At 38.7% G+C, this 16,264-nt stretch overlaps 1 protein-coding gene across 1 annotated transcript in view; it reads left to right on the forward strand.

Moving 5' to 3' along the window:
- LOC136375657 (N-acetylated-alpha-linked acidic dipeptidase 2-like) overlaps positions 1-14,542 on the forward strand; it is a 30,577-nt gene extending 16,035 nt beyond the window's left edge. The window contains exons 13-19 of the mRNA XM_066341297.1: positions 1,399-1,466; positions 4,525-4,616; positions 6,071-6,161; positions 6,821-7,085; positions 10,277-10,358; positions 11,231-11,323; positions 12,968-14,542. Coding sequence (XP_066197394.1) covers positions 1,399-1,466; positions 4,525-4,616; positions 6,071-6,161; positions 6,821-7,085; positions 10,277-10,358; positions 11,231-11,323; positions 12,968-13,157 — 881 coding nt within the window. The 3' untranslated portion in view covers positions 13,158-14,542. The remainder of the gene's footprint in view (positions 1-1,398; positions 1,467-4,524; positions 4,617-6,070; positions 6,162-6,820; positions 7,086-10,276; positions 10,359-11,230; positions 11,324-12,967) is intronic.
- Positions 14,543-16,264: the final 1,722 nt, after the last annotated feature.

Here is a 16,264-nt window from a genome sequence, read left to right on the forward strand (position 1 = left end):
TAAGCACTGAAAATTGTTTCACAAAGAACCTTATGCACCATTATCCAATTTACTGTGTCCTTCAGATTATGAGAAGAAAATATTATTCAGGAATGCTGCTTAGAAACTGGCCTTTTTTTTTTTTTTTTTTTTTGAGAGGGCCCTACACTATGATCTATATAATAAAATCCTTCAGAAATTATGCTGCACTTTATTACAGACAGACCTTTTTTTACTGTCTTCTGTGCTGAAATAATAGTCAGAAGAGTCCTGTGAAGCTGCTCTGCATCATGACCTCAGTTATTCAGGGCATTTACTCTTCCCCTGTCACATCCAACTTATTCGGGCTTCCTGTGTGTGAATAAAATGGATATCTACAGGCATATTTAGGAACTCTTTATTCCTGTCAGCTAAAAATTTTGTCTGCCACAAAAGGATTGGAAAGAAAGAAAAGCCAAACTCAGTTTTTAAATGCTCAGTTGGAGTTGGGGAATAAAGAGGGTTAGAGCTGTTCCTTCATTTATGCTGCCTACATGCTGTGTAAAAAAGTAGAGCAGAATTTCACGCCTAGAAAATCTCACGAATGGAATAATAGCTTTACAACTGCTTCACATTCTCACCATGGATGGTAACGCATATTTTTTAGTTGGTTTGCAGCCAACATACTGCTGCCTTAACAATTTTCTTCTAAATCTTGATTATTCAAACATGTCTCTTGCTTTATGCATTAAAGAAAATGTGAAAGCAAAACAACTGGAAAAGAAGTGTGTAATAAGGAAAAGAACACCGTGTTCAGTGCACTGGCTTAAGTATCTTGGCCATCTCTTACCTGAGCAGTAAAATCCCCTGTAGAATCATAGCATCCATGTACTCTGAAAATTTTGTTTATCATCATATGTTCTCCACAACACTTCTTATACCACATTTTGGACAGCAAATTATTTCTATTTATTGTCCTATAGCAATGAAAAGCAAAGCAAGTCATTGTTTTGAGCACTTTTGTGGCTTTAATTTCCAGTTTTCATATATAGACTCTTCTTGGAAACATCATTAACATTATGTGGCATTTTTTTCCATCATCTTACTTTTTGCCTTCTGTTCAACAAGAGCTTTCGGAAGTGTGTGAGTGACAAGGGCTTGTAGCTAATGAGGGGTAATTAGGCATCCTTTAGAGCTGTGGGAAGGCTTAACTATATTACTGTGGATGTACTACAACCAGTATATTATTATGTTGTAGTGGCAGTAGCTTACAAAGTGAGACCATGCAATCTATTTCTATATATATTCTGAGACAAGATCTAAATTCTTGCCTTAGTCAAAAAGTATATCTAAGAAAAGACTGCAGGGTTTAATCCATTAAGAAGATAATGCCACTAGTACATGAAGGGAAAATTTCTATGTCTTTGTTTTTTTTTTCAGGTAACTACACATTAAGAGTTGACTGTACGCCCCTTCTCTACAAACTGGTGTATAACCTGACAAAAGAGGTACAGAATCTATCTATTTTTTACTGCCTTTCTAAGAATAAGTAAGACTACAAGTTTATCAAATAAACTTGGACTATTGAATAATATCAGATTTATTTTATTGCTGTGCTGGAAGAATCTTGATCCCACCAAAATCAATAACAAAACATTCCATCAGCAGTGCACAGTCCATGCTCACAGTTCCTCAGTATTATTAAAAGGATTGAAATGCGTCACTGACATAAGTGGAATCTTACTTGCAATATACAGTGAAAACAATAATGATAAAAACAAGATCATAAAGTGGTTGAGCAAGATCAATTCTCTAAAGTTGTAAATATTGAAGGAAAATATTTTTGACATTGGCTAGCTATCATTTTCTCTCTGTTTCCCCAAATCTCCTCCATATTTCACTGAGCCCCTGAAATATGTGATCAATACTGAAGGATTAAGAAGATTTTTTAAACAGGTATGATGTATGGATTTGCATTGTTTGAAGTGGTCTAACCATGACTCCTTTACTTTCACCTCTCAGGATACATTATCATAAGGCTGAAAGGCTGTGATCCATTAAAGCATGGAACTTTATTTGCCATATGAGGAGTTAATCAGGTTAGGCAGCAGACATGAGCCATCGCCACCATCCTCAGATGAGGATTTGTCTCAATTAACAGAAGACAGCTCGCTCTGACTTAGGCTACCTAAGGTTACTTGTAAAGGCTTTGGGTAGAAATAGGTGCCTTTAGGATGAGATTCATTTGACCAAATGTGGTTGTGTACTTTTGTAAGTACCGAACTTAAACTATTCCCCCCCTGATCTTAAGGGAACTCGGGTCACTCGGTCCAGTGTAAAAATCTGCCCTGTAGTGGCACTTGGTAGGATGAGTCCCAGTCTCTCATCCTGTTAGATGCATTCATCCCAAGTTATTTTCAAACACAGTACACTTTTACCACCTGAAATGCCATGGTTTAGGTCTATGTTTATCTATGCTATTCCCATGATTTTATTTTCTTTTCTACATTCTCTTTTCCTATCAATTCTTTCTATCTTACTCTTTCATCCTTGTTAATATCATTCAGATATTAGCTCTGACACTTGGCACACTGAAGAGCATTCTCTTTTTTCTATAAAATTTTTTGTGTCCTTAGTGCTGCAGGGCCTTGATAAAATAATTTACTTTCTGTCTGCAGTAAGCTACTAACTCAAGAAGACATTTTACTGCAAAAGATAAACAAAGTTACAAAAAAGTGCTCTGGGCTAAAAGTAGTACCTTGCTCTTGATCTTAAGTCAACTATTCAGCTATTGCTGGTTTGAGTAGAAAACTTCCATTAAAGTACCATGCAAAGTACTTGAGACTGACTTGAAAAAACAAATGTCACATTCACTGCTATTTTAGCTCTTAACTGTAGAAGCATGATGTAAACAACAGAAAAACTGGCAGCCTGACCCCTGATTATGTATGTCCAAAGGAAAGGTATTTCTTTCCATATTAAGGTGTCCAGCATCCAGTTATTCAACATCCAAAGATCTCTTTGCTCTTCCTGTCTTTTAGTGAACCAGTTCTCACCAGAAACAAGGGTAGCATACACATTACATGTTTTCTTTTGGGGAGTTCTGCATTAAGTGTGGTCCAGCATACAGATGGGACATTCAGCTGTTGACTGGGTTTTTGGCCCTGTTTTACTGCCAGGCTTTAGACATTTGGTCACCAGCAAATGGTGTCTGCAATAGTTAACTCCAATTCCCCTGTGATTATCACTGCTTCTTTTGCATTTATACATAAAGAACTCTTCATCTTCTCCTGAGTTAGCAGGATGCTTATGCTGGTCCTAGATTTGGATCTAAGTCAGGGCAAACATTATGTTTTTCTATGCTCTCAGTGTTGTATGAAAAAGCTGACCAATTTTTTTACATGACCAGAGATATTAGAATAACATCTTTGCCAGAGCACAGATTGCTTTTGCTCTCTTATGTCAGAGTTCAGCTTGCTCTTGTTAATGTGCAGTTTCCACTTTAGCCCTAGGACTTGACCAGAGTACCCTGAAAATCACAGCAGCTAAGCAGTTATTTCATGAAGTTCTTATTTTCTGCCAGCTGCTGATAGAATCTCAGAGGTCAGAACTCTTTGGAATTTCAATTCTGTATGTTTTTGAAGGCCAAATTTAAGTTCTCAACAATATGGTGGGACCATGTAAGTGTCCATTAACATTTATGCTTTGTACTTTGGGGAAAAAAAAAATACAATCCTCTGCACATAATAACCAATCTTACATTTAAAGACCGTGTCTATTAAAAGTTGTTTAAATGAGTGGAAATTGTTTAGGTGGAGACCAGGGCTGGAGTCTTGATTTATTTCTACTCTGCCACAGATTTTCTGGGGGCCTTAGATGACTTATTTTATACTCTTTCATAGTTTTGCTGGCAGCATGATGACAGCACTAATACTTGCCTTTTCTATCCGGGTTACAGAGGTTTTGGGGGTTTATTTGAGCTAAGGGTGAGACCTATATTTGTACATACAGTGTCTTGCCCAGTGATTCTCCAGGCTTAGTTGATTCCCTTTGGAACTGCTACAGTATGACTGGTTTGGACCCTTCCTTCTAGCACAATTCTTTCATACCTTTCCTACAGAACAAGTAGTCAAATTTTAGGTTTAGCCTTGTTGAGAGACTATTGCTGCTGTGCAGGGCAAACCTCAGGGCAAACAGGTTTGTGGTTGTCATCTCCCCATGCCTGCTGAAAGGAACGCATGTTCTAGTTTCTGGAGGAGTCCCATAGTATTATTGTGTGTACACAAGCAGTATACAGCTGTTGTGTGTGTACATGCCTCAAGTAAATGAGCTCCAGGTATCATCCTTAAGCTTTTAACCTGTTTTTTCCTACAGTCTGTTGTTGGCTTCAAATGCCTGTGAGATGCTTTCCTTGTTTGGGAAGGCATAAATGTGTGTAACAAATGTTAATATTTGCTTCCCTGCCTGCAGCAACACTGCTGGTTAAGAACGATGCAGGGAGCTGCAAAGGGATAATGAATTGAGTTAGAGGTACTTCCAATGAGATTATGATATTTCCCTCTCCAGATTTTAAGCCCTGATGAGGATTATGAAAATAAATCTCTGTATGAAAGCTGGCTTGAGAAAGATCCTGCATCTGAAAACAATACATATCCCAGGTAAGTTGTTTATATATTTGGGGTTTTTTTACCCCAATATTTTAATCATATCATGGCATGGCTACTCACCAGAATTTTTTGAGATGTGCTATTTGTGGCAGCAATACCTTTTAGCAAAACCTTTTAGTCACAAGGTGACTCTCCAGCAATATCTCTTATAGTAAAATAAAAATAAAATTTTACTATTTTTTATTTAATGATGGTGACATTATTCCTGCAGTGAAATGAAACCTCACGCTTTCTAAAGACCTTTTTATTAGTAGAAAAGCAATTTGAAAAGCCTTAAAAAAAGCAGGGTGGGTAGAAAGTTCAAAACATAGTTTAGTCACCTAATAGATGAGATAAAATCAAAATTGTTGGGATAAGCAAACAGTTAAAAGAAGTTGCCTAGAGCAGTAATTAAAAAGAGTAATTAAAAAATTTGAGATAATTATTCCTTTATACAATGGATATAAATTTATTACATTATAAATCTATATATGTGCATATTAAGACATCATATTTGAAGGCATTACAACTCCAAAACACTTTTTCTGCCTGTGACTCAGAAAGACTCAATCTTATTCACAGTGTGGCATTACTGGCATAAGGTAAACAGAACTGCCCCTTTTTGTGATTTCACCAAAAATTTCTGCCTGTTTCTGGCCCTGCTAGGATGAGTTTCTGGATTCATTAAACTCACTGGGACTTCTTCCTTTTGAAAAAGCAGCCAGATCTGATCTTCCTTAGCCAATGCACATGGTCCCTTGCACAAATGTACACTAACTTCAGCCGGAACAGAAGAAACTTTTTATTTTTTTCCAGCTGAGAAACACTAATTATCCACCAGCCCAGACATGTAAACCTAAAACTTAACTTCAAACGTAAATATTTGAAAATACTCAGCATTCTACGTCTGTCTCCTGCCGTTTTCTCAGCCCTGCCACGCCACAGCTCCCCATCAGATGGCAGCGGTGTCCCGCCGGCGCCGAGCGCCGCCCGCGCCTTTCGCAGCGGGAATTATTTATCGGTCTTGGATTCTGCTGCGGAATGTGCCAAGTACACAAACACATCTGTCTTTACACATACTGCTGCCCAATTCGTATTAGTTTGGAAATAGATGATTGATGTTTTAAGACGGCAGAGGCATGCCTGATACAATTTTATGGCTCCTGTGCATAAAGTGTTTTGTTTGTGTATTTAATGCCATCACTGCCATAACTATGATTGCTGCAATTAAAAAAAAAAAAATAAATTCTTCCTAGCAATATTGGATACTGAATCAGAGTGTTAGAATAAAATCAGTTAAGTAATTAAGCTTACCACTCATCTAGTCTTTGATCTTACAAGTGTCCCTGATGTGCCCTTCAAAAGAACTGACCTCAATTTCTCTGAAAAATCTGCATTTTGCATAAATTACTACCATAACGGTTCAGTAAGTGCTCTCACTAAGACGCTGTCTTTTCTACATGCAGAATAAATAAACTGGGGTCAGGCAGTGATTTTGAAGCTTACTTCCAGCGACTGGGAATTGCATCAGGCAGAGCTCGTTACACCAAGAATAGGGTAAGTCTGACAGATTGCTTGAAGAAGTTTAATAGTGCTGAGCAGTCATCCTGTTAAAAGCATTTATTCATAATTAATAAAAAAGCTTCAAAGCATCTTTGACTGGTTTGTATATCAGTGACATTTCTTAATTTAGCAAGGAACCTAAATGTTTGGAGAATGAAGCAGGTTACAGTGATGTGTGTATTCTTATAGGATGTCAAGTTCATGGAAAGGTATTTATAGAGTCTGATTGAAGGTGGATAGTTTCTTCCACCATGCTATTAATAGTCCCCTTAATATACAAATTTTCCATAGACGTGTCCAGAAACAGCTACACAAGGTAAAAGGGGCTGTGATCAAGGAATTTTGCTATCCAAACTCCAAACTGTTTTCACTCTTGGAGAAGGCAACCTCTGTGCAATGAAACTGAAGGCACGTCTGTGTGGGTAGAGAGAAGGAAGCCTGCTCACTTAATCCTGTGCAACAATCCACAGATTCAGATTGGTTTGATTTTTTTAATGGGAACACAAAAAATTAAGGATAGTAAATTGTGTTTTGTAGCAAATAGCTTTTTGATTTGGAAACCATACAAAACATCAGAATCGTAAAGTGATCAATACATCTTTTAACTGCAGTCAGAATACAGGGCATTGACAAATTTCCTTGCTCTTTTCCAGAAAGCAGACAAATTCAGCAATTATCCTGTTTATCACACTGTGTATGAGACATTTGAGCTAGTGGAAAAATTTTATGACCCCACCTTCAAGAAACAGCTAACAATTGCCCAGTTACGAGGTAAACTGGTTTATGAACTGGCAGATTCCCAGGTCATTCCATTCGACTGCAGAGACTATGGGGAAGCCTTAAAAGGATACAGCAACAAAATTTATAAATTGGCCAAGAAGCATGAAGAGCAGCTGAAACTTTACAAAGTATCATTTGGTGAGTAACAGCCACAGGACTGTTTCTGGGGTGTATTAATTAGAATCGTGCAGGGATGTGTTACATCTCTCATAGCTCTGCAAATTAATTCTTTCCAGTTTGAATTTTGCCATCACAGTAAAGAGCCTCTAATTTTTTTTTTCCTAAACACAATACAGGTTTAACACATTATTGTCTTGATAAGAGGGTTCTAACAATTTTATGGATATTATTAATTACAGGAATTATTACAGTGCCCATGGGCAGTCAAGGGCCTCAAATGTAGGACAAAGAGATATCTCAGCCTGCTTCTCACTACCTTGCTTAAAAAAGAAGACAACTCAAGTGCTTATGGCAACTATGGGCCATAGGTGTCATTCCTCTTCATCAAAAACTTCATCTGACCCTGAGAAGCTTCACCATCTCCCTCAGTGCCTGGTTGCCATTTTATGCCACAGGAGCACTTTCCCAGCTCTCCTGCATGAATGCATCCATGTGCTGAGCACTTGAGCACACTGGTCTGGAGCCCACAAAACAGGTCTAGAGCAGCAGAATGCTCTGGATCCCAGGCTGGGATAGTTTACATGGTCATTTTCTATCTCCCCTATTTTTTCTTCTTTTTCCTTCTTGCCTTGACCACTCCTTGTATTTCTGCACTAAGGAGGTTTTTCAGTCAGTCTTAAGTCACTTGCTATCTGATGAACCCAAGGTTTAGAGATATGAACCACCTTTTGGAGATGCAGTCCTCCTTTGGGGTATGTGAAACACTGTAAGTACCTCAAATTGAACCCACATTTGGGGGAAATTAAAAATTAAATTTGAAATATCATGTAATGGTTTAGGTGAAAATTTTTGACTATTTTGAAAAGACATTCTTTTTTTGTTAAAAGGTCTCTTGAGATAGAGGAAGCCTTGTGTGACAAATCATCTGGTCTGAGATTCTGGAGAACACCAAAAAGTTATTTCAATCTGTTCTAGTGTTCACTGCAGCATGTCTTGTAAGACAAATTCTATCTTTTTCTCCAGTAGTAGAACATCTATCAAGATATCTGTGGAATAACTTACTTTTATTGTTTGAATTTCTGTCTATTTTCAGATTAAAAGTTGCACAGACTGCTTCCTGACCAATGCATTTATTCTCATTCCTAGAATCTAGAAGCAATCTTCTATTTTTAGCTTTTTTTCACCCAAATGACACTGAAACCTCTCCTTAATAACTTTATAAATATGTCATTTTGACTATTTTTTACAAGGCATGTTTTTCAGTCTTATCATTATTTTCATGGCTCTTCTCTGAAGCCTGATGAATTTTAGATGATTTCTTGAATGAAGCTATAATTTCTTATTTTTTATTTATTCTGTTCCTCCAGAGAACATCAAATAACATAGGTAGGTTTAACAATACTGTGAAAATTAAAGTTTATTTCACTCTCAGCATTTTTCATAGAATTGCTTATTGACAACACTGAATGTCAGAAAGTTGTTGATTAAGCCTGACTAAATCACATAATTGTCCTTTAAAATAATAGATAAAAGTTCTGATTTGCATTTGGATTCACATTTTAGCTGTGCATTATCTGCAACAATGAAGGCTGGAACCTTTTTTTTTCCATAAAATATGTGACTGTAGTCATGTGCTATTAGGAAATAATGTTTTCAAGTGGGGAAAAAAGAAATATGATATTTTTTAAAATAATCAACATTGACAACACTGAATAGCTAGTGAACACGAACACAAAATTTCTTACATATTTTTCAGATTTTTTTTTTTTCTCTTAAATCCCCTCCTACGGCTTCTGAAATATAATCTGTTGCTGTGATATGGCCATGATGTCAGCAGGGCAGAACTCTGCCCCCTGGCAAACTTGGAGCTCTTTGCCACAGGGTTGTGGACAAGTGTGAATTCTCACCCTCACAAGATGACGTGTCCCTCTGAGCTGCAGTTTGTAAACAGCTTGCATACATAAAATCTGTGCCTCCATTTGCACCAACTAAACAACAGCAATAAGACAAAAAAGAAGCAAGTGTAGGCTTGTGGTGAATAAATAAGTTTGCTAGAAATAGAAGAGCAAATGAGACTAAGGAACGGCTTTCAATAGGAGTCCTGGGAACAGAAAGCCTGTCACGTGAAATTGAGTGATAAATCTATAAACAGGGAAAGGATAATAGTGTCCAACAGAGGACTGGATTTAGGGGATGATCTAATCATATGTCCCATCCTCCTTCACAACTGAAGAGAGGATACTCTGTTTACCTAAAATTTTCTGAAGCGCTTGTGGGCAAAATTTACAAGTTTTAAACTGTCCTTCTTTCTAATTGAATTGAGTTTTCATGGGGCCAGAAGTTAGCCTTGTAACATCCACCTGTGATTTATTCTACAAAAATCACTTGCATAAATTGATACACTTCCCAGGTCTGTATTAAATAGCACCTTCTGCAAGAAAATCATCCCAGCTGCTACTGCCATTAAAAGGAAGGCCTGCTGTTTCTCTAACTAAGTTATTCCACATGTCTCAGATGTACTGGGCTGGGACAGGGCAGGAAAAAGCAGCAGCCATTCCTCCCACCTGCCTACACAGTCAGGCAAACCCTGATGTGAGTGGCAGTGCTGTGGGGGACAGCACGGAGGGATATGGCAGAGACACCTCCTGTGCTGCAATTCCAGCGTGCAGCAAGCACAGAACTTGGCTGCTTTAATTTACTCAGTCTGTCCCTGTGTGCCAGACAGCTGTGCCTTTTGTGCCTCACCTAACACTGCTCAATGCACATATCACACTCTCCTATTGTGCTGTGAATTGCTCTCCAAGAGCGAAATCCTGCTGTTCTTGCACAGCCTTCTGGAACAGCTGGTATTTCTGATGGAAGTCAGGCTTTTTATACCTGAACACCACAGTGCATTTGTTAAACAGGCAACTGCAGAGCTCTCAGTTTGCAGAGACAGCCAATTTTTTGCTTGCAAGGCGGAAGGAAGATGTATGTTGGGAAGGCTTTACCAAGCACTCTGCTTTACTGTTGGTCTCATTGTGAAAGGTATTTGCTAGTAGTGTAGCTCTTTAAAGTCTGCACTAGGGAAACCAATCCATTATGTAAAGACAACAAAATTAATGCTGTTATATCATCAGAACAAATGTAGTTCTCCCACTGGGCAACTGAAAGTTATATTTGGCTTAGTGAACAGTATGAAGTTGCTCATGTAGTCCTTCCATTCCTAGATCCTCTTTTTTCTGCTGTGGTGAACTTCTCAAATGCTGCTGCTGGATTTCATAGGAGACTTGAACAAGTTGACAAGAAAGAGTAAGTCATGTATATATATTTATGTCCTGGTTTGCCTTAGCTACCCAGAGTGGCAGTTCTTTATTTCATCTACTACACAAGGCTTCTTTCTGATTAGTGTAGAACCGAGCTCTGAACCCTGAGACAGGCAGTATCTTTTAAGATTAATTAACAGATATAATAACGTTTCCCGTGAGTGACAGTATGAGCTGTAGAGCTTATTACTAGTATCGGGTTGTCATTAAAATTACTGTAATACGTGGACAATCAAGTAGCAATGGAAGTTAGAGTTGGACTGAGATCTCTATTTAGGCACCTACACTTGAGTGTTGTAGGTGATGCCAGAATGTGTACTTCCAGCACACTACAAAAACAGAAGATGATGCTTCAGAATGTCTGAGATACTCATATGATGCTTGAAAGCCTAAGGTCCCTGCAGGACTCCTGTGCCCTCTGAGTGCAGAGACTGCAGGCCACATATGGTACCAGTTGTGTTTAGGTAGCTGAATCCCATCCTTACTATGTTACTGTATACATTAGAACAAAACTATGGACATTTGTCTTATGGGTGGACACCAAAATTTAGCTATCTTCATCTATGTAAATCTCAGTCTTGCTCTCCCCTCTGTTAAGTGGTATCTTTCCAGTGCCATTTAATACTAAGCAAGCATCTGACACTCTCAGGAAGTTCCCCATTTTATTTTGCACAGTGTGAAATGCTGTTTTCTAACACAGAAATATCAATTCATTAATATAACACGGATTTAGCATCTCCATTTGCAAAACATTTTTTTTCTCCCTGTCAAAAAAAAAAAGAAGAAAAGTGTTTTAAATGAAACTGGGAAGTCATGTTTCCCCACTGTGTTACATGTCTCTGTCTCCCCCTCCTGCAGTCCAGTGGCAGTGCGCATCATGAACGATCAGCTGATGTTGATAGAAAGAGCTTTCACTGATCCTCTCGGCTTGCCAGGAAGGAAGTTTTACAGGTGAGGCTAAAAGTTTCTTGACCTGCTGTCTAAGGCACTATATTTTTACAGCTGACTGGTCAGTTGAACTGCTCTTTAGGTCTCACAGGAATTACAGTTCAACACATTGCTTAAAGAACAATCCAGTGAGTAGTGGACTTCGTTTATAAACCTTGCAAAGAACTCCTTGGCTACATCGGTCTTGTGGAGCCAAATTCCTCTCTTCTGGCTCTCTCTTTATCAGCTGTGGTTAAACCACAACACCATTATACTTTTTTATACTTGTAGATGTGCAGTACTACTGCTGTTACAACTTGCTCTTGTGATCATCTGCAAAGTGAAGATTGAGTGGAGAATGAACAAACTGTATTGAAAAGAGGGTAGAGTAAAAGAGAGAAAACAAGGAGAACATATGTGTAGTGAGGGTCAGTTGAAGAGAAAAGCTGAGAAGGGAGAGTTTGGAGAGGGAGAGACTTTCAGCACAGGATAAAGGCCTGTGGCTTATGCTACAGAGCCCCATCTGTCCAGCTTTGGCTGCTTCCACAGGTGCTCAAAAAAGCTTAAACCACTAACTACTATATCCTGTCTAGAAACCCAGCGCTTTTATTACGAATACCTGAAAAGAAGCCAGCTTTCAATGTCAGGGGTGTGAGTACCTCACTTTGCTCTCAGTATCTCCCTTTTCTGAACAACTGGATATATCTGACTCACTGATGGATGGCTTTCACACCATGCTGGAAGTCTTTAAGGCAGGTAGAACTGAGAATCACACTTCCATCCTCCTAAGATAAACTGTCATTCACACTTTGAGAAGAATGAAGTAATTTCTAGAAATTTTCTTGCTGCGTGTTGGGTTTTTTTTCTTCTTGGAGCTGTCTGGGGTTTTTTATTATTAGTTCCTGCTTGCATTCATTAATGTAATTTTAATGTTTCTTTTCATCTGGAAGGACTCTCTCACATGGTATAAATGTGCTTTGATACTTCATAGTTAAAATCAATTTAAGAGCAAATCTGTAGCTATTTGTTATTTTGGGGAAAACAAAAACAACAACAACAACAACAACAACAAAAAAAACAAATACCAAAACAAACAAACAAAAAACCCCAAACCCTATACCAAAATGTAAGATTATTTTGTTCAGTTATAATCCAATATAATCACTTCTCTTCTGAAGAATGCATGTTTTTCATAAGAATTCACCCACAGATGTTTTTTCTCCTCTTTTTAAATCCCTTTCCCAGGTGAGTATTCTGCTGACCATCATGGGGCTAAAACTTACTTGTTTTTAAGGTTTCTGACCCATTTCTCACAATACACCTATAACTAGTTTTATTCTTCATTCCAGATTGCCAAATTACTTTGACAGGTTTGTTGAGCTCACATTCTCAGAAAGGGTAATATGGTTTTGTTCCTAATTAGACAAATGTGTCATATCTTCCCAAGGTGAAGGCCACCTGACCTAAATACGTACTCTTTCCCATAGATTTTGCTCTCAGGACTGTTCCTGTCCTTTTAAAGACCAATTTCTTGTGTATTTAGTAAGTTCTGATCTTCCTGCGATTCATGGTTGCTTTATATAGTACAATGCTTTATACAATGAACACACCCCCCATTAATAGTTTCTTTTATTTAGCATAATTGCCTTTTTTGTTCTTTTCCCACAGACATGTCATCTTTGCTCCAAGCAGCCACAACAAATACGCAGGAGAGTCCTTCCCAGGAATCTATGATGCCATGTTTGATATCGAAAGCAAAGCTGATCAACATGAAGCCTGGGAAGAAGTGAAGAGGCAGATTTCTATTGCAGCCTTCACTGTGCAGGCAGCAGCAGCAACACTGAAGGAAGTGGCGTAAGATGATGGGCTTTGAAAACTCACACAGCAGAGTTTGACACGCAGAGGTGTCAGGCTGCTGCAGTGGCCTGATGTCCCCCACTGAGTCTCCACCCTCCCAAACCAGAGGCTGGGTGAGCAGAGCTCTGTGTGTCAGAGGACTCCTGAGCTAGGTAGGAATTGCTGCATCTCTGGTACCAACAGAACTGTAGCTTTGTGAACAGCCCTGGATGGGAAGCACATTTGGTTGTGGGGAGAAGAGGGAAGAGGGGGAAGCAGGACCAATCAGCTTCCTATTAGAATTTTTACATCCAATGTTTTGGATGTACAGTTACAAAAACCAATTATTTGCCAAGCTACCTGCAAATTTTGTCCACAGCAGTGATCAACAGCACACATTTTGACAGAAAAAATGTAATACTTGGCTTGCCCATTTTTCTTTTTCTGATAATTACTTTTGTAATAGAATATACTAAAGGTATCTCTGCATTTCAGAATCTATTCTGCAGGACTGATGCATGCTCTTTACACTGATTTGCTTTCTTTTCCTTAAAAAAAAAAAAAATTCTTACTGATTGCCAAAGCAGTACTGGCCATTCTTGATAATAAGGGAAATCAGCTGCTTATATGCAGAAATCCAAAAGCACGTTTGCAGTGGAGTGCACATCTCTTCCTCTAAAAGTCACTATGTATCTCCCTCCTTTATTTGCTCTTTGGAAAATAAAGATTTTGGGGGGTAACCTCTGCTCTTTTTGGCACTTTCTCTAGTTCCAAACCCATAGCAGCTTTTGTTCCTATTTTCTCAGGCAATCTCTTTCATATTTTTTCCATCTGAATGAGCTGGAGTAACAAGTAATTGTTACTATTAGCTTGGGGCTTGAGATAATTCTCTCTTCCAATAACACCTGAAGAAAATTTTCGACCAGGAGCTGATTTTACATTTAAAGAGGAACTGAAATGCATGAGAAGGCCAGTTGTACAAAGCTGTTTAATTTGTATAAGAAGAAAAAAAATCTTGCTTTATTTGCCCTTTAGATTTAATTCTCATCTACATGCTTTAAAACTAATAAAATTGGTAGAATTTTACTGAATCACATTTCAGCTTGTGGAAACTAACAAATTTCTTCTCTTATGGAAAATATACTACCTTTTTCTCACAACCATAAATTGCACCGGGTTGTGGAAATATTTTTTTTTAATGGGGAATAGAAAAGATGTGGTACTAAAAAGGACAGAATTAGAGAATCAGGACAAAGGAGTTGTTCTTGTCTCAGATGCATTCAATTCAAACAAGGGAACCAGAAATAACTTCCTGTGGGAAGTTGTTTTAGGGGATATATGACACGAATAAGAGAGGCTTTCACTAGCATCACTTCCAATAAGCCTCCATGAAAGATGAAAAATTGTGTACTTGTGGATGTTTTCAAAATTTACTGTTCAATTCTTTTGTACAAATCAAGCCTTAGGCACGCGAGGAAGGAATTAGACTTCCACAGTTGATGCTTTACCTCTTCTGTCGGGAAATGGAGTGCAAAACTGACTAGCCCACACCTAAGAGACAGGAGTAGTTGATGCTGGGGCACAGAACCTGTGATTCCCTCTGCTCTGGTGAGGCTCCACCTGGAGTGCTGCTTCCAGCTCTGAGGCCCCAACATTACCGGGATGTGGGCCTGTCTGAGCAAGTCCAGAGGCCACAAATATGATCAGAGCACTGGAGTATCTCTGCCACGAGAACAAGACTGAGACAGTTGGGAATGTTCAGCCTAGGAAAGGGAAGCCTCTGGAGAGACCTTAGTTACAGCTTTGCAGTATCTAAAGGGGCTTCAAGAAGGCTGGAGAGGGACCATTTACAGGGGCATGTAGTGATACGACAAGGGAGAATGGCTTCAAACAGAAGAGAGGGGATTTAGAGTAGAAGAAATTCTTTACTGTGAGGGTAGCGAGGCACTGGCACAGGTTCCCAGAGAAGCTGTGGATGCCCTGTCCCTCCTGGAAATGTTCAAGGCCAGGCTGGATGGTCTAGGGCAAGGTGTGTCTCCCCATGGCAGGGGGGTAGGAACTAGAGGATCTTTAGGGTCTCTTTCAACACAAACCATTCTGTGATCCTGTCAACAATGGCAACATTTTTGTTGTTATCTTTATTTTTACCTAACTAGGGAAACTCACAGTTAATACGTTAATATCCATGGCTGTAGCTTAAGTTACTGCTTAAGGATATCATGCAATGATGTGATTGGCACATAACTGCACTGGGTTTTTTTTCCCTTTCTTTGAACCATGTGCCATTTCTGCTCTATCATAACTTTACATTAACTGCAACAGGCAGTATTGAATGTGCCCCTAAGGGAGGGCTAGGATATCTAGATGGTGGAAAAAAGCCATTAGTGCTTCTTCCTTATGAGCAGCAGCCAAATTTGGATCTGTCAGTGGTTGCTACTGTAGATTCATCACAGGATAAGGCAAACAAGGATTTCCACATTGAAAAGAAGTATTTGATGAAAATTTCTTCTTCCTTCATTAACAGAAATGTATAAACCAGCAAACAAATGTTTCATCAGTAAGCATAACTATTTCAGTGGTAGCTAGCCTTTGAGGTTCTGTACTATCACTTTGCTGCTGCAAAAGAACATACATCTCTCCTTGCTTCCCTGTGCAGTTTGAAGCTGTAAGAATAAATTACAGCTCACTGCAGAGTGAATGCACAGCTGGCATTGATCACTTTGTTCCTCTTGTCAACTTAATTGATGGAGTGGATGTGAGATTTATCATGACCAGCTACATCCTGAGAAGTATACAATATAGATTAAATCTATTTCCATTCCTCTCCATGAAGTTCTACTGAGGGAGTGATAGCCAAACCTTTATAAGTAAGGAAACCAAACCACTTACAAATGTCTTATACTAAGTCATTGCCACAAAATCCCTTATTCTTGGTATTAAAAGGATCAGTTACTCAGAGCTCCAATTGCCTTAGCAGAATTTTATGTTCTATAGATAAGCAAACAAACCTCTGTTGCTGTCCCCCAGTCCAAAGCATAGCTCTGCCTCCCCATAATTTTAAAGTGTGGGAAGGGAATTTTTCACATTCTCTTTACAAATGGATAACACTGATCATCTACTTTCCTTCCC

The sequence above is a fragment of the Sylvia atricapilla genome, chromosome 2 (genome assembly GCF_009819655.1).
Source record: "Sylvia atricapilla isolate bSylAtr1 chromosome 2, bSylAtr1.pri, whole genome shotgun sequence".
In the NCBI taxonomy this organism is placed as follows: Eukaryota; Metazoa; Chordata; class Aves; order Passeriformes; family Sylviidae; genus Sylvia; species Sylvia atricapilla.